Source organism: Pundamilia nyererei, unplaced genomic scaffold (genome assembly GCF_000239375.1).
Source record: "Pundamilia nyererei isolate P.nyererei 1_Seehausen unplaced genomic scaffold, PunNye1.0 scaffold00175, whole genome shotgun sequence".
Lineage (NCBI taxonomy): Eukaryota > Metazoa > Chordata > Actinopteri > Cichliformes > Cichlidae > Pundamilia > Pundamilia nyererei.
In genome coordinates this window covers 691075-715792 of record NW_005187576.1, presented here as the reverse complement: position 1 = coordinate 715792, position 24718 = coordinate 691075, and the positions used below count along the sequence as shown (strand labels likewise).

The 24718-nt window shown below is 42.4% G+C and overlaps 1 protein-coding gene across 1 annotated transcript in view; it reads right to left on the bottom strand.

Moving 5' to 3' along the window:
* The window catches only part of sema5ba (sema domain, seven thrombospondin repeats (type 1 and type 1-like), transmembrane domain (TM) and short cytoplasmic domain, (semaphorin) 5Ba), an 87961-nt gene that overhangs the window by 19290 nt on the left and 43953 nt on the right, over positions 1–24718 (bottom strand). Inside the window, exons 7-15 of the mRNA XM_013914151.1 lie at positions 24157–24292; positions 22083–22290; positions 21796–22003; positions 9046–9163; positions 8475–8659; positions 6341–6484; positions 4969–5116; positions 3990–4215; positions 1368–1580 (exon numbers count right to left, since the gene is read on the bottom strand). Of these exons, the coding sequence (XP_013769605.1) occupies positions 1368–1580; positions 3990–4215; positions 4969–5116; positions 6341–6484; positions 8475–8659; positions 9046–9163; positions 21796–22003; positions 22083–22290; positions 24157–24292 (1586 nt within the window). The remainder of the gene's footprint in view (positions 1–1367; positions 1581–3989; positions 4216–4968; positions 5117–6340; positions 6485–8474; positions 8660–9045; positions 9164–21795; positions 22004–22082; positions 22291–24156; positions 24293–24718) is intronic.

The window sequence follows — 24718 nt, the reverse complement described above, 5'->3', positions numbered from 1 at the left end:
AGTGAATGAAACGGGAGGGAGTGAACTGAATGACTGCACTGAAGCCCAAGTAAGATAAATAAGGACTATTCTGAACAGTTGTTCATGCAGAACTACTTTAGTAGACCAGCTGGAGAGGAGCACAATAGGCCTCCTGTAAAAGCTTCCAACACTGAAAATATATTTGATGATTATTTTAATCCTAGAAACGTGAAATGTTTATTGTTTTATGCAAAATGAACTTATAACAATCATATAAGACTCATATCTGAATTAAAAATCTACTCACTGGCTGGAAACACACACACTTGTGTTTCCAGTGCACACACTAACACCCTATTCATTTTAATCACCTCAGAGATCTATATTGCCTCCATCCCTCTCTCTAATTTCATCATCAATTACTATTTCGCACTCATTCTCTCTTTTGTCACTGGCCTTGTCCTTCTCACCTGTGTGTCTGCCAGGGACACGTGTGGTGAGACCGGCTGTAAACGTGACAGTAATGGCAAAAAGGCTCGCTCACCGGCTGCTTCCCAGTGCGAAGTAACCAAGGCTGCCTGTCCCAGGCTTCCTTAGGTTACATGTGTCAGATGCAAAGTTAACCGAGAAGGATTGTATTTGGATTCAACAACTGACATTCAAATACACAACAGGAATTTGATCAGCACTGCACCAACATATAATAAATCATTCATTCATAAGGTACCACTCATGAATATTTAAGTCGACACCCTTAAAGCTGAGTTCAGAACTTTATTCAAGAGTGCTTATTGTGTGTGTGTGTGTGTGTGTGTGTGTGTGTGTGTGTGTGTGTGTGTGTGTGTCTGTCCTCATTCTGTTCAATAAGTGTAGCCTGTCAATGCAGCAGAAGAGTTCTAGGTCAGCTGATTATGGTTTGATGAGGACTTTGGAATAGATAACTTCATTTGTCCAATAGTGCTTCCTGCACTGCTGAAGCTGCTGGTAACCATTAGCAAATGAAGCTAATGATCCACTCAGCAGTATTTTAGTACCCCCACTGACCTCCCTCCCTCTCTCGTTCTTTTTCCATCTTTTTCTCCGAGTGTGAAAGTGTGGATGTGTGTCGATTATCGACCCACGATATACTGAAGAGGTTAGCAACAGGACACCAACCGCCTTTATCCATCCTCGGTTTATCTTCAGTTTGTGATTACCTGCAATCAGGTTGTACTGGAACACCTGCTGGGATGCTACACGACATATTTGAGGATGTGTCATGTGTAATATATGAAGCAGCTAAAGTCCAAAACCTTTGAAAGGCCTTCAGTAAGCCTGCAGAACTATTGCTCAGGACCACAAATTACAAGACAGTCTTGCTGCTTGTAAGCAAAACGTAACAGGGTTTGTAGTGTATCTTCACTGACCTGGACATGCCTGGACATTACAGTCCTGATACTCCACAGGCGAGCCACGGCAGGCCACAGGGGCACTCTTTCCCTCTGGGCCAGAGCAGGTTCGCCGACGCGTGCGATAACCTTTTGCGCAACTGTGTGAGCAGCTTGACCAGGTCTCCCATGATGACCAGCCTGTGCCCGATACTCTCACCACTGGAGTCTTGAGGAGTTCCTCGACAAGGGCTAAAGAGAGAAGAAAAATAGGGGTAAGAAAATGGAAATGAAGTTCCAGTTTAAAGAAATTTCTGCTGCGCTGTTAGATTGAGATCTTAAAGAATTTCACCAGACACACGAAGCATGAAAAGTCTTTGACTGAAAGTCAAACATTGTGTACATGACTTTGCCAGGAGGCATATTTCTTTCTCTTTTCCTTTCAGACTCGGTCTGTGTCTCTCATGCATCCTGCGATTTCCTGCTGTCAGTGTTTCATCAGTTTGTCAGAGTCGATGCGGCCCCCCCCAGGAGGCTGACACGGAGAGACAGGTAATCGATTTAGGGAAGGGGGCATTAAAAAGCCACCAGTGGGGAGCAGTGGACTGTGGCCCTGTGCAACTCTCTGTGTGACGGTGTGTATGTGGGAGCACAGGACTGTGACTCCGTCACTAACAGCATGTAGGGGAGCTAACAGGAGGGCTGTTTCAGCATGTCACAACTCTCCTGGGAGAAATCTTTGCATGCTGCTGCCTTCTCACTTGTTCACAGAGAAGTAGGCCAATTTGTCTGAACTACAGTACTATGTGTGTACACATAAACAAAGATCCAAATATAGACAGAAATTGCTATCCTACTGGAATTTGAAAAACTATTAAATATATAAACAACACTGAAATTTGGCTTTTGATTATCTGCACATTTTCTTTTCTGTTGTCTCTTTTTAAATATCAGAGAGACCTGAAAAAAAGCAACATGCTTTCAGTGTTATAGGTTGAAAAACTATATAAAAACCTGTCAGGATACTGTTAATCATGTGATTTGAGAGGGGACTAGTGTCCTGCACCTCCTTTGGACTCGTATTTTCATGCTTTAGAGGCTCTAACAAGAGTAACAGGCCAATCACATTTAGTTTGAGATCAGCTCTCATAAAATATTTAAAGTAGCATAAAAAGGAACAGAAGTCAGCATAGAAAGCTGGATGTCACGGTGCAATGGGTTAAGTAGAGCATTTTACCTGGGAGAGCAGGTTTTAAATCCAAAAGTCAGCATTGACTTACTTTAGTGTGTATGCCTGAGCTTGTGTGAGGGCCTTAGCACAGATAAGAGAGAAGGCAGGAGCAGGGATGTCTATTTTCATTGACGTTTTTACTGGTTAATCTATAGAGAACATTGATTTGTTCAGGCAGCTGAACCTAAAGGTGGAGATCGGAGCATTTGTTTTTATAGTGCTGCACCACTACAGAGCTTACAGTGCACAATATATGATTACAACACATGGACATCATTACACAGAAACAGATGACACACAAATAAATAACAGAGTAATAGATAACCGTGTTATGTTCAGTTAAGTTATATAAGCGTGGATCGCTAGTTGTCACGTAACAGCCCTTTGAAGGCATCCCAGCGGCAGCAAAGGAGGAGAGATTGTGGTATATAGAAAAGAGATGGATTTTGAGCCTACACTTGATAATGTGAGAGCCCACCTCCCAAACCTGCAAAGGCAGCCTATTTCAAAGGAGGAGAGCTCGGTGAGCAAAGGCTCTATCCTGTAGCAAGCAACATCAGCGAGCGTAATCGACAGATTGGAGTACACACTGGAACAAAGCACTAAAGGTAGATTTGTGTGCCATTCGTGGACAGATTACTGAGTAGTGGTACTCAATAGAAGCCCAGGTTGTGAATGGGTCAAATCCTCAGTGGGAATATATTGTTAAGTTTTGTGCAGAGAGCACAAAAAAAATCATTTACTTGACTGTTGTTACACGATTGGAGCTACTAGAAGAAAATCTGCTGCAAAATGCATACAGTAAAACTGCATGTTGAATGCCCTGCAATTGGTCCGTGATGGTAAACCCATTATCTGATAAGAGCTCAAAAATGTTATATTTTCATGGTCACTGTTTCACATTATTTTGGAAGACAAAGCTGTTTCCATGTTTAATCTTTAAGAAAGTAAGAAATAGTTAAGTCCATTTCCCAGTCAAACATTATCATGAAAATAAGATAGATGGCAAAGTACTATGGACATGTCAACAAACCACAGAATGGCAGCAAAGGCTTACATGGCAATGATCCAGTATAAAAACGAATGCTATCAATTCAACAATTAATCAGTTTAAGATCTGATTGTGTTTTAACTTGTTGCAGAACAGCTACAAATAGTAAAAGCAAAAGCAGTTAATTTAAGCTATAAAGGTTATGTGACAAACCACAAGCCCCGAGCTGGGAAAAGGGTTGCTCCTCAGTGCCAGCGCTGAAGGAAAACAGCAATAGTCACTCTTAAAAATGTCTGCATTTAAAACTGAGTTGTGGAGCTACTTAGATATCATTGCCAGTATGTGAATTTTATTTGATGCTGGGTTTTCCTCTGAACCCAAGGTGACAGTACTGTAAAATGTGACAATAAAACTCTAGAGACAACAATGGTTAACTTACTATCTGTCTCACAGGCCACTGTGCCATCGTTAGGACAGAAGCGCGTCTCCACCTTCTTCCGTCCAATCTGCAGCTCGTGAGGATCAGACAGGTGGGCCCTGCACATGTAGCGCATCCTCTGCTCTTGACGAGCTCCTCCCTGAGTGACATTGACGGGCATCCAGGGTGTCCAAGGTGTGTTCCTCTTCACCTCTGGACAAGCCTCCAGGTTACAGGCCTTGTACTCCTGAGAAAGAAGGCGGCAGAAGGTATGAGTTTGGTGGGGTTTGTTTCTTCCATTGTTTCTGCCTGTACAGACTGAAGCTAAAAAAGGTTATAAAAACAAAACACACATTACACTGTGTGCATGGGTGCACTGAAAAACTGACACGGAAATGAAAATTGTTCCTCTTCTTTCTGTGAAAACTAAACTGCAGGTGCTTCCCAAAAAACTGTGGAGATGGAACAATTACCTTTTATTTTTCACACAAAATAAGGAAAATCAGGAATGTTACTGATTTCTTTTGTGAATAAAAAGGGAAGACAAACTGGTTTTCTTCCCAGTTAGGAGGACTTGCCTTGCCCTACCTCTATAAAAATGTTATTCCCCAGAAAGTTTTCATTAATGTATAACATTTAATAACTCATAAACCACTGTAAAAACAAAAAAAAATCCAACATTTATATAGCAGATACATAGTGAAAAAACAGGAATGTGAACGGGTTCTTTTTCAATAGTAAAAGCTGTAAAACCTTTGAAAATACGTTAAAAGTTTGAAATCTGTGCACATTCCTAAAGCCGTCCAGCGGGCTTGACTGGAGTCTTTGCTGGATCGATTGTAGGCCCTGGGCCTTATGTTTGACACCCCTGATTTATTCCACTGCTCTCTTAAAAATATCAGATTGTGCAGCTGTATAAAATGTAGTTTTTAAATTATTGGTTCCATTATTGTTTTGTGTTATGTGAGCAGATATTTATGTGAGTGCGTGCGTTTCCTACCAATGCACATCCTGGGCAGCTGTTGCCATTCTCGCAAGTGCGGACCCTGGAGTGGACACCTCCACCGCACTCGGTGCTGCACTTTGTCCAGGAGCCCCACGGGGTCCAGAAGATAGGCTGGGGACAGGACACCCCTTCATTGCAGAACCTGTGAAGATGGCAGCGACAGCAGGATGAGGTGTGGAAGTGACTAAAATTCAAGTCAGAACTACAGAGTTAGAGACTACACTTCTGCACTCAAAAGACATAAAACTGAGCTGGAAAAGATCCGCTACACTGTAAAAGGTTCGGTTCTGAGGTTCTATGACACATGGCAACCTTTTCTTACTTACTTTGAAAGATTAAGTCCGGATACTATTGCTTAATGTGCGTGTGAGTGGGGTTTTTTTTGTTTTTTCTCGTTTTTTCTCTTGCTGTTGTTCATTTATTTTATTATTTACTTTGTATCTGTAATTTTATTTTATTTTATGTTATTTTATCTCTCCTTTCGTCTCTGGCTGGGTTTTAGTTACACTGTTCTGGGTGGGTGGGGGCACAACTGTTTGTTAATTTTGCCATAATTGTTGTTGGAAGCAATTCTTCGTTCAATAAAAAGACCTTGATCAAAAAAAAAAAAGACAGAAAACTGAAATTCAGCATTTTTTTCACGACATTAATATCTATACTTTTAACCTATGAAGGAGCTTCTGTTGTGGAGTGCAGTATGTCATGGTTTATATGATGAAAACAATTTGAAAACTCTAAACATCATTTAATGGCTGTTAAATCACTGTGAATTTTACCACAGAAATTAGTTAACACAACAGAAAACATCTCTCAGCTTCATGTATTTTGGAACTGGGTTTTCTCCAGACCTGGAATGTGAATGTTCCAGTCTCTAAAGCACTTTGAGTCAACTTCTGTTGTTTAAATGTGTTATAGGCTATAATAACACATTGTGACAGTCGGCACAATATATTTTTCATGGTACATGTTTGAGGTATATTTTTTCATTTTGAAAAAATAAAAATTTAACACAATTCATTGGGCAAAAAATACTGACCTTCGAGGATAGAAACAAAGTATCGATCCTATTGTGCTAGAATCAATCCGATGCCAGCGATTGAGTCGATGCTATCAATTTTTGGATCAATCTGCCCACCTCTATTCATTGGCATACGTATAAAAGTCTGATAAGGCAAGTCATTGAATACAACCAAATTCTAACTTCAACGCTGTTCCAAAGCTGGGCCATGAGGAGAGCAAACGCCTGATCACAGCGAGGACTTAAGAGTCCACTGATGTACCCTGGCACCTGGCTGCGTAAAGCCTTGTAAATCACGAGTAATGAGGAGCATGAACTGTTGTCGCTGAGAAACAAAGAGAGAGGTACCTTTCATCCCTGCTAGGCCCGACACACACACGGCCACCGTGGCGAGGTGAGGGGTTGTTACAAGAACGCTGGCGCAGCTCGAAGCCTGTACCGCAGGTTGTGCTACACTGTCCCCATGACGACCAGGGTGTCCAGCCTCCATTTCTATGAAAGAAAAATATTAGCAACAACAACTTCTCTATAATTATTCCCTGTTGCTTTTAGCATTATTCTTGTATATAACATTCTTTAATGCTATAGTTTAAAAAAAAAAGCCTTTTAGCTATAACTGCCTAATCAGTGCTCTTATTCTGACTTCCTGCAAACAAAAATACAAACACACAAAGACAGCTCATTCTGACTGGGGAACATTCATTCAATTTGCTTAAGTGCTTTGTTCCTGGGTCTCACTCGTCATGATTTAATTGGCACTTTCTGCAAAAGCACAATTCAATTGCGACACCAAGGATTAAATCTGGCGTGACTATCCAGCGGGATGAAAGTTCCTGAGCTCTTTGTCTTGACTCCGTTCTCTGTAACACTGATTAGCCAATTCCCCCGAAGACAGCGGTAGTAAGAGATGTCACAAGGAGAATGTGGATGTCACCTACACTTTCTAAAAAGATTCATCACTTTCATGATCTTTCTTATGTTCTGTCAGAGTAGGAATTGCACCCCGAGGTGGCTGCTTCAAAAGTCACTCAGGACATTCCTGCTACAATAGCAGAGTTTAAGTAAAGGCATTAGAGTTCGTCTGATCGTTGGCCCAGCTCATTAGCAAAAGGAATCATTTCAACCTGGCAGTGTCCGTTGGACTCATCCAGCATACATTAACTCCCAGAGAGGAGCTCTATCTGACAGAGTGACACAAGAAATGCAAAAATGAAATAAATTTTAGTAAAATACTGAAATAAAAGGAAAAAGGAGTCCAGCTGAAGTAACGCTATAGTTTAGCTATCAGCAAAATGTAATGAAGGAAACTTGCAGCAGAGAAATCCATCTGGAGCATCCTTAGATGCTACACAGAGCTTTGCAGAGCACCTTTTTCATGTTCCAGCTGTGTACTGTCTCCTTGGGGCAGTGTCAAAAATATGTGGCAGCAGTAATGTGGCTACTTATGATTGTTTTGTTGCTGGTCCTTTAGGGTAGCCCCTACTGTGGAGAAGACAGTGGTCTTAATAGACAAACACTTCTCTGAAGTGAAGTGACACACAAACCGTGTGGAACTGTTACAGTGTGGTTAGCTTTCATGCTTCTTCCTCTTCATGCTGAGCTCCTGAGATCTTTCCTTTCCTCCTAAAGCCAGCTTATCAACCAATCAGCATTTCTATAACTATTTATAGTCTAATCAACATTAGGTTGTGTTGTTAGGCCTCAGTCACGCAGTCTTAATAGCATGTTGAGACCTGTTGGCAACCACCGGTCAACACCACCTTGTGATTAGTTTGGTCACTAGCTGGTTGCCGTAGTCACCAGCAGTTAACTTTGGAGACACGCGTGGCAGTAAAACTAACATTTGTGCCTCTTCTAGCGTGTAGCTAACAGTGGTAAGGAACAACTTTTACTTTGTTTTCTGTTTCCGGTTCATGTTGCACTTTTTACCAAAGCTTGAAGAGTAAATTTGAGCATTTGCAGAAAAAGTGGTCTCATCCACATGCAGACTACAGCGAACACGGCAATCAAAACAACTCCATGAAGGTTTTTGTGCAGCACCTGTTTTCTGATTGATTGGATCTAGTTATAACCACCAGCTTGCAGAAGCCACTTACCAATGGGTAGAAATAAACATTTATTGAATTCAGGTTGCCAGGGGGTCACCAACTGGTCTCAAGGCCTGTGTGCTTTATGTTTTTGGAAAACAGCACATAAGTGTACCTTAGTAGCCTCTGTATTGGTTGAATTTGCCTCTCTTTACACTTACGGCCAATTGAGAATCACAGTTCAGCAAATAGACTAGCCTTTCATCCACCTGGAGAAATCCGCGCAGTGGGACAGGAAGAACCCACACTGCATTACTGTGCTGGCCTTAACCCCTTGTAAAATACTGTAATCTTGATTAAATATGCTACTAAAGCAAAAGTATAAAATTAAAAACAACTTAAAAGCTATTGTGAAAAATAAAAAAATCACTCTTTTCAGAGGTTTTATTTTCTACCTTGAACAGTTTGACACCTCGATGGTGGGGCCCTCGCAGTTTTTGCCTCCACACCGAGGGGCAGGACTGTTACAAGACCTGGAGCGACACAAACAGGAGCTCACACCATCAACAACATCATCATTGTTGCAGGGTTGCCACGGTGCCCAGGGCCCGAAGCCGCCGTCGATGGTCTGGTTCCGCAGCTGGAAAACACACATCGGTCATAAGTCACAGGAAGCAGACAGGCCCTGCTTACCAAAATAAAGACGAGACTGTTTTTAGAGGAGTAAATGGAAATAAAAGCACTACAATTCACTTCCTTCTGCCAACTTAAACTTAAATCCCTTTGATTTCAGTTGTTTAAGCTTAGTCAAATTCACCTTCTTTTCTTCCTCTGCTTTATCCTATAACCTGAACTTGAGCCAGCTCTTTTACCGGACACATGAATGGTATCATCCACTATTGAATGTGAAAAAAAAGATGACATTAACAAAGCGCCTGCAGTACGTCTTACACCCCTGGTGTGAGAAGAAGTCAGGCGCCCTTGGCCTTTTCTTACAGGAAAACGAGGCCGTGATGTCAGTCTTACCGGACAAACGGTGATGTTCTGCTTCCACTGGCTCATGTTAGAACTGTCCTCCAACGTGGTGCATCTGCGCTGCCTAAAGTCCCAGCCGCAGTAAGGGTCCCTCGCCTCCAAGCACAGTCTGCGCGGAGAGGAGAGGAAGAAGGAGTTTTCAGCACAGTGAATAACTGTATGGATAAATGGCCTGTATTTGTATAGCGCTTTACTAGTCCCCAAGGACCCCAAAGCGCTTTACACATCCAGTCATCCACCCATTCACACACACATTCACACACTGGTGATGGCAGCTACATTGTAGCCACAGCCACCCCGGGGCGCACTGACAGAGGCGAGGCTGCCGGACACTGGCGCCACCGGCCCTCTGACCACCACCAGTAGGCAACGGGTGAAGTGTCGTGCCCAAGGACACAACGACCAAGACTGTCCGAGCCGGGGCTCGAACCAGCAACCTTCCGATTACAAGGAATTAAAATCCATTTTACATATGTAATCTGATTAAATAGAATATTGCATTTTTTATACACTGAGTGCAGCAGTTTTCATTTGTTTCTTTTCTTTAATAAAATGTATGGAGAGGTCAAATAAACAAACCACTAAAAACCACCAGAAACAAAAAAAGTTCATTAACGAAAGTCCTCTGTTAAACTGCAGGAAGTAGCACACGTGCATTTTAAGGAAAGACTGCGTCGATCAGAGTTTTTGATGCAGTGTCCCTCCCTCTGCTCAAATACTAACATGAAACATCACCCAAACAGTGATTAAATATTTGCAAGCTCCCCCAGTAAAACAGAGGCTTAATGACAGCTAATTAAATCTAAAGCTGTTAATGACGAGGCTTAGCTGCCAGAGCTGATCTGGATGCCTCAGGAACACAGAATAAAGGCATCAACTGAGTAACTCCTCTCTCTCAAAAGGCGCCCCTTCACTTTCAGCATCCCTCGCTGTCCCCCTTCTGCTTCTCTTTTTCAGCTACGGTCCTTCCCTCTTATCGTACTCCTTCTCTGTTGCGATTTTCCTTAATTGCAGCGCTGGAGATTCTCTCGCTCCTGTCTTTCAATTCTGCTGAAAGGAAAGATTCTTGTTGCTTTCCCCCCCTGTTTTCCTGGCACAGGCACGCATGGTTTATTTGAAGAGCCCTGTAGTGTTTTAGCTGAGAGGTTGAGGAATGTCCAAGTGTTGATACAGCTCTCTGTGAACGGGCCCTGAGCTCAGCGATGAACTCGAGGTCGGTTTGGTTCCATAAAGACATTACTGCTTCGTCAGCAAATCAGAGGTGACCCCGGCAGACAAACAAAACGAGCGAGCGTGGAGTGGCAGCAGCGTTCCTCTGGTGATCTGTGGCACAGCTAGCCGGGGAAAGGACGACCTTTACTTTGCGACCACTGACTGGTAACCTTTGTGTGTGTCGTTTTAATTAAGCGGCTCTATTACACTGGATGCAATCTCCGATACCGACGAAACGATAATCGTAATGAGGTCGGCAACAAAGTCACAGTTCACTGAACTTAATAGATCATTTGAAAGGGGGGGAGGGAGGAGCTGGATGCCATTTTGGCTCAAGGGTGACCACACCGTGTCTGGAGTGACTTTGACGGGTGGCTTTGCGTCGTCACCACGGCTGAAGAATTCTCATTTGGTTTTCTGATTAGCAAACTTCCCTCCAGCACACACACCACTGCAGAGATCAGCTGAGCGGAACAATTAATAAGTGTGCATTTCATGGAGAATAAATGTTGTACGAAAAGGAAGCGGCGGTAGCGATTTAAAGCCTAATTACCTGTGGGTAATATGTGCCGGGAGGCAGGCTGGGAGGATTCTGACCTCAGGGAAAGACATTCGGTGGTGGATTCACCCGGTTTGCATTGATTTAGGGACATGAATGAATGCAACTTATAGTATGAGCTATTTTGAAGACTGGAACAACTGGAAAGCTGATCCTGACAAATTGGCTGACAAACTAAAGTGAGAGGGTTAATACATCTTTTGAATTTATCACTCCATCACAAACGTGAATTACACCGCTCTGGGTAAGAAGCTTTCCCCTGTTTTGAGTTTCGTCAATGTAGATGCAAGATAGGCAAACTTTTATAAACCTAAATTAATATTTTAGACAACAGCATAATTCCAATTTTGAGGCAACAGGTTGGCGAATGTTCCAACCAACAGCATCGTGTCTACAAAGACACGACCTCAACCTTATAATGTATTTGTAGTACAATAAAAAAAAGACAAAATCAGTGGTTGACCTCATGGGGCAGATTTACTAAAGAGGGCTGCAATAAGAGCTGTATGGGTGACCAGTGCAGATGGGTGTCTATCAATAACAGGATTGCAAACAAACAGATGTGAGGGTTCAATGAGACTTCCAGCAGCGTAGGTGCAATTTGCTTTTTGTGACAAACATAAAATAAGAGAACTTTCTATGATGTGTTTATTCAGTTCAATATAATTTTATTTATATAGCACAAATTCACAACAGCTGCTTCAAGGCAGAACCAGAGGTTATGTCAGGAATGTAAATGTGTGTAAAACACTTTACTGCTCGCAGAAGAGATCACAGCACTGTAGGCATTATACTGTCGGGGGCCCTGGGTCTTGGTCCTTGGTGTTTCTCTGTGCGTGTTTCTTGCAATTCTTTTTGGTTTTGAGGATCACTTGTATTTAAGTTTAGGGTTTTTTGTAATATTAGCGAGGTTGCTATTTTCCTTTATGTCATTTATTACATCCTCTCAAGCTGTTTCTTTTTAGCACCTTTGACATTTACAGCGTTTTGTTTCCCAACGTTTTTGTGAGATGTTGCTGCCATCAAATTCTAAATGAGGTAATCTTTTTCATGAAACGGTATGTCTCAGATGTTCTACTGAGAATAAAATATGAATTTATGAGATTTGCAAATCATTGCATCCCATTTTTATTTGCAGTTTGTACAGCATCTCTGCTGTTTTTGGTTTTAGCCTTGTACCTGTGAAAATCCATCCAAACAAGTGGAGGATGAACATTAGAAATCGCAGTAAGGAGGGATGTGAATAACTGCTGCTCACTGGTAAATAGGTATGACAGCTAAAGTGGTATGTTGCTCAACATAGTCTGAATCTTTAACAAAATGGGTTTAAAATATGTTTTTATTAAAAAAAATCGGACTGCTTTTTATTTTTCGTATATTAATAGGATGGCTAAAACTCTTGTGTCCCATCCTTTCTTTCCACCACATCCCAGTTTTAATACTAGTCAAGGGAGAAAAAGACAGTGTGCCAGACCATTTAGCTCCCTCTCTGACCTTTTCTACAGCTGCATAACACACCAGCCAAAAGCTCGCAGTGCTATTCTGCCTTGACGGCTCACTATTTTTTAAAAACAGCACCACTGTAAAAGTTAATTAGAGGCAGTGTGGATGGAGCGAGGGCTGTGTGATGGGAGCAGAAAAGCTAATTCCTCAAGCAGGTGCAAAGGAATGTCAGCCAGAACAGGAGGCTGATCCTGCAGATACGGAGAAGTGTGAGGCCTCTGAAAATGGCACAAAGTGTGTGCGTGTCTTAATTTGTGTAAGTGTGCACATAAGCAAGCGTGCTTACTCATGAGCACTTCATCTTCGTACACCACGAGGGCGTGTCTTTGTGCTGTATGTGTGAGTGAATCGTTTGAGAAGTCTGCAGGGTACTGGCTGATATTTAATTCAGCAGCATGCATGCCCAGTGGCACACTATATCAAAACAGAGAAGCTATGGAACACGGCCTGTTAAATTTTAAACATACTGAGCAGCAAAACTCAGCAGCGCATATAACAAAAAGTCCGGACAACTGGCATCAGAAGATAAATCTCCTGCATTCTGTCGGGGTGTAATTGGCATTTTAAATCGTTTGTGAATGCAGTAAAAACCAGTGTCTCCTTTTATTATTGGACCTTTAACAACCAGACGTAAAAACAATAGTGCACCTCGCCTTTAATAGCAGGCTGTCAGTGTATAATTGCAAATATGATCACCAGAACTGATAAATTATGGATTGCATTCAGCCATTATTAGATGTCACGCTGACACTCGGAGAAAACGTTAGCAAAGGCTGTCTGGAGGGCCTGACTCATTTAACATATGTTGGCATACGGCAGCCTCTCCATCTCTCCATATGAGCTATGCCATTTCTTTTTAAACATCCACTCTTAGGAGACCACTGCTGTCAAGGCACTCTTCATCCTCTCTCCAGGGGGAGCGAGCCTGTCCCCAGGGATTCTTACCCCCGCCTGCTGTGCTGGGCTGAGCTGGCTATTTAAGAAGTCTGCTCATGATGAATCGGAAACAGAGAGAACTCCTGCTAGCACTCAGCGCTAATACATCCAATTAGGCCCAGTTGGAGCCAGGCTGAAGACTGATGGTGCCGTGTCCAAAAAAACTCAAGAAAACAAAAGTGAGATGGCTGTCTGCCAAAAAAAGAAAAACCTTGCTGTCCTCTATGTACATTTTTTGGCCCCGGTGGATAAAAAGTAGCTGCATCATCACAGAGAAACAATGGGGCGGCAGAGACAGGCTACACGACAAGGAGAGATCCAGGATAAGAAATTATATTAAAACGGCTGAAAGAGTGGAGAGGAGAAGATATGAGACACAAAGACGACACAGAAATGGGCAATATGAATATGGACAAAAATAACCAAGAGGTGAAATCTCTTGTTTGTTTGACAACATTTTATCAACCCAGTCAGCCTTTTTGATGGAGTTGTAAATCTATAATCCATCCCATCTATACTGGCCCATCCAATCCAATTTTATACTTGGCAGGTCAAACATCCATCACAATGCAGACAAGCAACCTCTACCTAGGACTCTTGGAGCTATTCTTAAAATTTTCTTTGGACACAGAGAAGAAAACCTTGATAGAGGATGCGCGTACAAAATCCAGGAACCAAAGCTCCCATTACAGAATGTTCTAACCCAGCACTCCCCAACCTTTTATGTGCTACGGACCGGTTTAATGTCAGATGATATTTTCACGGACCGGCCTTTACGGACTGTGTAATTGTGTAACTTTATCAGCAGCGTCCTCCTGAAATGCGCCAACAGCATTGAGAGTAACATCCTCCTCTCTGCCCCTCAATGCTCTCTGGTCGCTATGGTAATGTGTAAATATTTCTTTCAAAATAAGACACACAACTACAACACAGGAAAAGACCCGGGGAAACCAAGCTAACGATGAAAACCCTGAAAACCTGAGCCTCAACTCTCGCGGCCCGGCACCAAACAACTCATGGACCAGTACCAGTCCCTGGCCCTGGTCTAACCAGTGCAGTTCCCACTGTCACACTCATGTGTGCAGCAAAGGTAGATGTCCCAGTCGGTGCTGGTTTATTCCTTTACTTTGCTGACTGTTACTCACTGGTGATGTAACATGACACGTGAGGTCACAAGTCAAGCAAGAACAAACAACCAAAATAAAGAAACAGAGGAAGAAGCTACTGAGTGACCAGAGAAATTAAGTGGCTTGTAGCAATGACAGGAAAAAAAATGCCAGCAAACTAAAGTAGGCAAATAACAACTAATCTCAAATTTGAGGCAAGTTAATAAAGGTACTACGAAATTACACAAGAACGTTATCTAAGAGCAGAGCTTTGAGTAAAAGCGCTAACATTCACAGGGACCAACTCTCAGCAAGAATGTGATGGGAGATGAGCAAATACCACTTTAACTGACATCATACATACAGTACACGTGTCTTTGATGATGATGATAATGCCTGGCAACAAGAGTGACAGTCTCCAACATGTAGGAGACTCCATAATGAAACCATCACTCATTAAAATGGCAGCAAACACGGAACTGCACATGCTCGGGTTCCCAGCAATACAGTCAGCGCATCTGATGTAGATCAAATGAACGAGACAAGTGAACAACATACACCGACACATGGTTTACTGCATTTATTAGAGAGAAATTTAGGGACTTTGCAACATTTGCGGCAGAAATTAGAAAGACCCTTTTCTGAATTAAGAATAAGAATTGATTAGCCCCACTTTGATATAGCCTAAATTGTTTATGAAGTCGATTATATTCTCAAAATAAGACTGAAGCTAATGCATTTCCATTAATTAATCCCCATAATTAATGTCCTTTAATTTATAGTAACTACAAGTCATCGGTGGGGCTGGGGTGGGGGGCTTAAAGACATGCTGGAGGTTAAGACATTGTGTCAGCCTAAATCAAGGCTGGAAGAAAGTGGATGTTGAGAAAGCAATCTAGACAGAAACTGACAGAGCGAGAATGAAGCAGAGAGAGAGAGAAAAAAATGATTACACTGAAGTGTAAGTGAAGCCAGAACAAAACCTGTAATAAAGGAACAGCATTCTGGAGCAGTAATAAATATATCCACTGTGTGAACACCTTCTCCCTCCATCTGCCTGAGTCCTTGGCTGGTGAAGTGTTCCTCTGACAGGTCATACAGGCTTAGCAGCAGTGAGCTCTAGAGGCCTGCTGACAGACTGGCAGTCGCAGCCGACGGCAAATTGAGTTTGCTCAGTGACCGGGCTGTAAGCTCCCCCAACACTGACACAGACAGGAAGTCTACAGCTCCAGTAGAACGACAGTGGCTTGGTTTTAACAAGCAGCCACACACAGAGGCGCAATCGGAGATGCTAATGGTCAGTGGTTTTCCTCAATTGCCACTTAGTGGTTTCCTGTCCTTGTTTTACACTCCTGCTGCAGGCAGGCTTAGCGTCCTTCCCCCCACGAACGCTGCTGGGTCACTATTAATAACACAAACATAACCACAAATTCTTAAACAGCAAATTGAGCCTGAGCCCTTCAGGCAGATACAACTGTACCTCTTGTAATAAAACGTAATGTAAGCACACGTGTGAGCGGCGCGGTTTTTCTGCAAGAATGCAGCTGCTACAGAACAGCCTGATTTGTTCCGTTTCATCCTCCTCGACATTAACCTCATCATTTATTTAGCATTTCCTCCTTCTCATAGTTATTTTTGTTTCAGAAGTCTTACGTTCTCCCTTTCTCGTGCTCTGCCCTCGTTCTCCTCAACACCAGCTGTGAAAGCAGTCAAAGAAAAAAATAATAAAATCATCTAACTTGAAACCCCCGTGTACAACCACTTCTCCCTGTCTGACACCTCCAGTTTTGACAAATGAGTTAACCAGTCCAGTAAAGAAAAAGTGCAACTTTTAAGTTGGCTTTTTGTAGGGGATGTAAGCACCATGCTGCTGTGAAACTTGTAGTTTCATCTATTTGGCAGTGTGGACTAACTTGCTTTATTCAGTGTAAGCAGTGAGAGGCAGGGGGGGGAAAAGACCTGATGGATACAACGCTGTAGCTAAGCCTGCATGCTGCTGCGGCCAAAATAAATCACTCCACTAACAGAGTGAGATAGAGAGATAGAGGGCTGTGTGGAGGACAGAGCGGTACTGTTAGCCAGAGGTACCAATTGGCCAGGTCAAATATAATTACCACAAATAGAAGGACAAACACACACGGGCATGCAGACACACACACAAAAAACGGCAAGACAAGCTGTAACGTTTGTCTGCAAGCCATCACTAAAAGGATACAAATCAACAGCGCTTGAAAAGGTTTAGCAGCGTAACATAAAAAAAGCACTCGACTTAAAGACGACGATGCAAACGTTGTTCTGCTCTCAGGGTTTTCAGCCCCGACGTCGTCGCTAATGTGGATCAATGGCAATGAAAAACTGAACAGTAAAGGCACTTTATGTAATTGAGATTTTAACTGGTAACAGTTCAAATCAACTCAGTGTTAGCTTGTTGCTGCTGTGAGGTTTATTGTCTTTGAATATATGTTATTATGCATGCTTTGATCTTTAAAAGTAAGTATGTAGAACCTCCTGAACCATCTTCAGTTTAACTTGTGTCTCTTTAAGGACCTTTCTGGATAAAGCATGGCCTTGCTTGACTGACCCAAAGAAAATGAGGCATTGGTTATGGACTATAGGTGCAGCTCGCTAACGGCTAAAGGCTAATAAGCCATGGCGACCGTGGCTCAGGGGGTTGGGAAGCACATTTCTAACCGGAAGGTTGCCAGTTCAATCCCCGGGCTCTCTGTCCTGGTTGTTGTGTCCTTGGGCAAGACACTTTACCCTACTACCTACTGGTGTTGGCCAGAGGGGCCGATGGTGCGATTATGGCAACCTCGCTTTTGTCAGTCTGCCCCAGGGCAGCTGTGGCTACAACTGTAGCTTGCTTCCACCAATGTGAGAGTGAATGAATAGTGGCATTGTAAAGCGCTTTGGGTGCCTTGAAAAGCGTTATATAAATCCAATCCATTATTATTAATAAAACCTCTGTTTTCACCCAGTGTACCCAGGACAAGCGGAGACACCTGCAGTCAGCTGGTGCTGATGGAACATATTGCTTTAATGCAAAATAATTACCTTCTCTAAAAAATCCTCAAATTTAATTGCATATTCTATGATATATTCAGCACCGTTTGTCTTTCTTTCAGAAAGATTGCTCTAAAAACTCCCACCTGAATTTCATGAAGCTTGTGGAGTCATCTGGTATAAGCTGAGGAGATGCCATTAAAATGGGCTTAGAGCCAAAGCTAATAAACATTAGCCTCACTAGCGGTGTAATGTACTAACACAGAGGATTCCTGTTTTGATGATTTGCATTAATAAATAAATAAAACTAATCCACTACATGTTTACTTCCCCAGATGCCAGGAGTACATGAGAACTACTGTACTCGCTCTTGTAGCCAACAATGACAACATTGCTTGTGGCACATAAATATAGAGGGGCACCTCCGCCTTCCTGTATCAAACTAGCTGCTAGGTCGGCATTAAGTGTTAGAGTGTGATGTAGATAAATCAGTGAGTACTTTAAGCGAGGCATTTTATTCAGTTTAGCAGCAGAATGACTTCCCCCTTGGTATGAAATTACATATGTTTTACATTCCCAAAATACTAGGGTGAAAACTCTATCCATCCAGTTTCTTCTCGTTATCCAACAAATGGTCACAGGGGGTTGGAGCCTATCCCAATTGATATGGGGCGAGAGGTCACAGTGCCAACACGATCACCAATTAAGCTAACCCCACTAACCGCATGTCCTTGGACTGCGAGATCAGGATTATGTGGAGAGGACTCCTACAAACACAGAAAAAGAAGATGTAAACTCTACACAGGAAGCCCAGGACCTTCTTGCCATGAGGCAACAGGGCTAACCGCTGTACCACTGTACTCAAAAACCACTTTAAGGTGAATTTTACATGTGGGTAGTGATGGAGAGTTTCTCTGTGTCCAGAATTCTGCGTCACTCTATAGAGGCACTCCAAACAAACTGGAGGACACACAGACATCCCTACAGACCTTTGCATTCCCCCTCTGATAGCAAAATTTGCATCACTTAGAGCCCGTTGGACCCACGTGGCTACAGAAATGATAAAACTAACCTTAAATGAAGGATCTCGGCATCACAGCTATTCAGTCTGTCCATTAAACAGTTACCTTGTTTCTAACAAAGCTGATAATAATAATTATCATGTCTCACCTGCTTCAGTGTTTGTTTATGTGTCATAATAGTGTGCCTGCTAATGGGCCGCTGTTCGCTGATATAACCATATCAGATTATTCAGTTGTTACCGGGGTGTGAATGAATATATGGCTGCATGGGAATAGGATGGCTGCACACAGCACGGGAGGGAAATTCACTCCACTCATTCAGACAACAGTACAATGATTGGGAGCTAACTCAGAGGAGGAAAGAGCAAAAGGGCAGGTGGACCTTTTTCATGCAGTGCTAACAGTGTGTACCCAGAGAGATACTCAGGAAGACACGATGAAAGAACAAACAGGCCTGACCTCTGATCCAGTCTGTTTTGTACACAACCGTGGACAATTAAAGAGGTAGTACACACTGAAATGTGTGTTTTTTTAAAATGTATATCATTTCTTATAAGTTCTATATAAGATACATGTTCTCAATAGATGATAACAGATGAGAACTTTATACACAAAGTGTGACTGTCAGCTATGTGTCAGCAACTAGATTTCAGCTTTGCATTTTCCGTACGTTAGAGCAGCTTTCCAGCTCTGTAACCTGTCCAGTTAAGCTCTCCAGAGTATATTTGAGCGATATGATGTGCTGTGAATTTTATCTGGTTCAGCTTTAAATACTCAGCAACAAGCACTAGTCTTGCTGATTAAGCAGTGCCACTGGCAGTTTCACAGGCCATTCCTTTTTTCCCACAGTGTATTTACTCTGAACAATACATTTGAGAATAGCTTGACAATACGCTTGTGTAACACAACCGAAAACCTGTTTAAGCCTCCGTGTGCAGTATGTGTAAAAGAAAACAGCGTTTCTTTGGTGAACAACTTCTGATTTGAGCATGAGACTTAAAAAAAAAAAGAAAAAACAAGAAAAAACAAGATGTGAAAACCCAACTTTGGCTCTGGAAAGTTTAATTGGCATATCTGAGTGATTGGATCAGATCAGCACTTAATGAAAATATAAGCTGCAGGCCTATTCACATGCATGAATTCTCACTACCTGGCCATTTCTCTTTCCCCCCACAATCTCCTAACTCAATATCACATATCTGTTTTTTTTCTGGTCACTTAAGTCCAACTAAATGAGCTCAGGTGTCACCCCAACCGACAGGTTCAAAACTGTTGTATTCTCCAGCTCGTTTTGCCTTTGGCTGCAGAGCAATGTGAAAGATAATACGTATGAAGTGCAGGGGTGAGCAGAATATCACAAACTAGATTAAATGCGGGCCTCTTCCCAACCTCCCAGCCTTCCCCCTTCCTCTTATGCCCTTGGAGCCCACTCTTCTTATCGTTTCACCTTTGTGTGTCTTAAATAGCTTATTTTACTCGCCTTTTCGATCTCTTTCTTCTTGTTCCTCTTTTGTGCCTGATTCTCATCTTGCAAATCTCACCCACCCACGTCTTATTAAACACAATGGTCACCTTTTCCTGGTGTGTGTGAGTGTCTGCTCCGGTGTGTCTAGGAGTTTGGATTTTTAGTAGAAACAATGAGCTGACTCATCATGCAGCATGCACATTAGAAAGTGTCCACCACCAACCCACGCATATATCACACCATGGAGACTGCCACACACACACACACACACACACACACACACACACACACACACACACACACACACACACACACACACACCAGGAAAAAAAGCATTAAGCTATTTGTATTCTAAAATGAAATTGACTTTGAAGGACGGAGGTGGCGATGATCAGATGCAGTAGCCTCGACAAACTCCCCTCACCCACCACGGAGACTTTCACATGAATAACACTGGAGCTGGAGATGGGAGAGGAAAGCCCCCCTCCCTCCCTCTCTCTCTGAGTCTTTGTACCTCTGTCACGCAAAGGCATGCCTGTAGAAAAACTTCTCTGGCAGCGTATGAGGTCGCTTCACACATAACTTTTTATTTATCCTCTGATTCAGACACAAACAAAAGGCAGAACAGTGCTGTCTCTGTATTATGCACAACTTCCTTACTGCAAAAAAAAGAAGAAGAAGAAAAACCACAACAAATTAATTTCCTCCAGCTAGCAGATACCACCCCATTCATTCGTCTGGTTCCATAAGGACTTTAATGATTATAGGCAAGGCCTTCCAGACATTAATCCTAGCTGAGGACAGATACTTGTCTTCAATAGGGGACCAAGCAAGTTAAAATGAATCCAATGCCAAAAAGCTTAAAATTAGCAATTAAATATATACCCGATGTATAGGGCATAACAGCTTTAAGAAAAATGAGGTGTGCTATCTTTTAGCTTGTTATTTGCATTATTTTTATAGTTGGACTTTTAGAAAACAGAGCAAAAAAAAATGCAAATGTAAAACAATGAGAAGAGGAACGCTTTTAACAAAGATTCCTGCAAGGACTGAATCGGAGATGTTCCGATGCCAGAATGTTGTAATCAATTTAACAGCAACCCTTGTTGGCAGCCCCAAATGAGAGTATCTTCAAAGTATCTACTTATCAAAGGTGTAAATTGATACTATGATAATAATTAAGAAAGCTTAGATATAATATGACCTTCAGCCACGGGTGGCAGCACTGAGCAGAGTAATCCTGAGCAGCAGTCCAGTGGTTGAACGAGGAAAAACATCTTTGAAGATCTGACACCAGGGGTGTCTAACTCCAGTCCTTGAGAGCTACTGTCCTGCAGCTTTTAGATGCATCCCTACTCCAACACAGCTGAATCAAATGGTTGGATTACCTCTTCAGCATGCCATCAAGTTTGGCCATTCATTTGATTCAGGTAGGTTGGAACAAGGATTTGTCTAAAATCTGCAGGACGGTAGCTCTCGAGGAGGGGAGTTGGACACCCCTGATATACACACAGTAGTCACATCTAGGCTTGTGAGATCAAAACATCAAAAAGGAGCACACAGTGTGGTATTTTATCTAAAAATGGGCTGAGTCTCTCTCTGCAGCCCATTCATAGATTAAAAAAAAGAACTTTGTGTTTATTTTTGATGTTCTAATGAAGGAAATGCCAAACTATGTGACAAAGCAACACAGTTTTTTACTGCTACAATGTTACAGTTACAAAAGCATGCAGAGCTGTAACGTTTTAATTCAGATGGACTTGTTTTGTGCTGCAGAGAACAGACTCAGCCAAATGCCTCTGAAGTCATCTGCAAATCGACATCCAAAATCCCCTCACCCCACTGACGTCAGCGGCGCAAGATTCTTTACACATGCTGTCATTTAAAACAAAGCCATCCTGGATGAGTGAGCTTTTACAAGCTTGCTGTACTTACGTCTCCGTTTTGTAGGTGGAGCATCTCTCCAGCGGGATCTTCAGGACTCTGTTGTTGAGCCCAACAAAGAGTGACCTGTCACTATGCAGGATCTGCAGGCTCAGGATCGGTTCTCGAACACCTGATGGGAAGAGCTCCATCTCCTCCAGGTAACAGCCTTGCAGGTTCTTGTTGGGGGTAGCCAGTGCCTTCAGGATGGTGCCGTACTCTAAAAGAGACAGACAAAATAAAGCAAGGAACCTACCTCCTCAATCTTAAAGTTTTGGTTTTCCTCTTTCACTACTAACCTGTGCTGATGTACATAACATGGAAGAGAGTGTCCATGCCCTGAACAATGTCCACGACTAGGTTTGAGAAGCGAACGTCATCTTGCATGACCAGCGGATCAATAGACTCCGGCTGGACAACATCGTTCATGAGGTAAAGCCGCTGGGCGTCCTGCAGACTGCGCTCTGTCAAGCCCTGATTCAGACCCTTGTCATCTATAGTACCGCACTGCAAAAGAAAGGCAATGTTGGAATTTGGACAAAGGGATATAAAGTAAGAAGAAGATGTGAAAATGTAAAATGCATATAAGAAAATCTAAAAGGCAGCGAGAGAGGCATGGACAAAAGCACGAAAAAAACAAACAAAGAGCATGCCACACACTCTTCTTTACACCTACCGAATCAATACGCCTCGTCTGGCGAGATTGTTTCAATTCCTAAATCTATGAAGTCTGAGTAATTGCAACTTTTGAATGGAATGTTATGTGAACACACTAACAGCACAGCAGCTTAATGAGGCACTTGAGAAGAAAAAGTATGAAATGACAGTGTTCTGAAAAGCTTTGTTTGTGCAGCAGAGATTAGCTGTGGATTGCAACTTCTGCTCATTCTCTGGGATTTGAAATGAGAGGCTGATTTGTTTGCTGATTCTATTTTTTTTGGTGAACGACAATGACGGACTGACGGGTGATTATCAATATGTGGTTTTGTGGTAATCACAGTATCTAATTGGTTGAAATCTTCTTCTTGCCTTCAGCTGTTAACTTGGAGAATTGGAGACTGCAGCCATGCTGTGCAGCACCAGCAGCAAGCTCTACACACCAAATGGTGTGAAATCCTAGATTACGGATCCATTTTTCCGACTAAAAATGCCACAGTGTTACAGCCTGAAGCCAATAACTGAAGGAAAGGATATGTATTTCTTACAACTGAAGATGACTTTCATTTTGATTTTAAGATGAATTGAGTCATCTTTATGCAGGAGAGTGCAGCAACTGAGAAAATTGGCAAATGTTCTTTTAGGGTTTCGAAGCTTTTGTCGAAATGTTGCATGAATGAAAGAAAAAGCAAGATACTGAACTTTTTTGTTTTCACAGTATTTTGCAATCAGAAGATTACAAATTGGAAAAGATGGAAGGACAGCAGGGTAACTCTTTATCTTAATCAGTGTGCTAAGAATAGGAAATGGAAGTGCCAAAAACTGCACTTCGTCAAATGGCCACTTGAGGCTTGCCCCAGCTTTAGAAATCCTTCTCTCATACAAGGTCTTTAATAATCAGGCATAATCTTATCTTAAAGACCTCATAGTACCATATCACCTCAACAGAGCACTTCACTCTCAGATTGCAGGTTTACTTGTGGTTCCTTATGTATTTAAAAGTAAAATGGAAGACAGCGGCTTCTGCTTTCAGACCTCCCTCTTGTAAAATTAACTGCCAATTTGGATTCAGGAGACAAACACTCTCTCTACTATCAAGATTAGGTTTAAAACTTTGCTTTTGATAAAGCATATAGTTACCCTCCCTTAGATGTGCCGCAATTAGCCTATGCTGCTGAGAGATTCCCATGATGTGCATTTCTGAGTGTTTCTTCTACACTCACCTCATTTTATTTTCATTAGTTATTATTTATCTCAGGCTCTTGTCCACAGCGTGTCTTTGTCCTAACTCCCCCACTCCATCCCTAACCAGTCGCGGCAGATGGCCGCCCCTCCCTGAGCCTGGTTCTGTCAGAGGTTTCTTCCTGTTAAAAGGGAGTTTTTTCTTCCCACTGTTGCCAGGTGCTTGTTCATAGGGAGGCATCTGATTGTTGGGGGTGTCTCTATATTATTGTATGGTTTTACCTTACAGTATAAGCAGTTGTTGTGATTTGGCGCTATATAAATAAAACTGAATTGAATTAAATCAATGATAACCATGCTGGTTGAATGGTAGCTGTCTGTCTGGTGTCTGATTGAAATGGCTTAACTTCTGCAAACTGGTATCCGTGAGCTGGAGCTCTAATTACAGTTTCCTCTTTCACAGTTTAAAAAGGTAACTGACTGATTTAACTTTTAAACAGTGGTCTCAGTGAGGAGGCGTGTGGTTAAACTAACCTGGAAATTGTGGATGGGGTTGGGCGTGGGAAGCCAAGTGGAACGAGGATTCTCCTGGGTGCGGAAAGGCCCATTGAAGGCCTGGGTGATGGCGCTCAAGTTGAAGGCACACACTGCAGATGCTGCAATACTGTTGCTTTATAGAGAGAGAAACAGGGAGGAGAAGACAGGAGGAAGAGGGTGGGGGAGGGAAAAAGAGGTAAAAATACAAATATTATTTCAACAATAATATTCATAACCGCTTAAAATGTTGGCAGCAAATGAAGGCATATCAGAAATCGACAATGTCCAGCTGTGCAATAAAGTTATTCTGCTAAGAGTTCCATCCTCTTAATGGAAGTCCTATCATTTATACCCACAATAAACAGGCGCTCCATGTCTAGCTTGCTTTGGCTGCAGGCTAAGCTATGCTATCAGTGCTGAGCAGTGAATGGCGACAGTATTAAGCTGAGGATATGGGAGGCAGCTCCACAGATTATGTGCACACGCACACACACACACACACACACACACACACACACACACACACACACACACACACACACACACACACACACACACA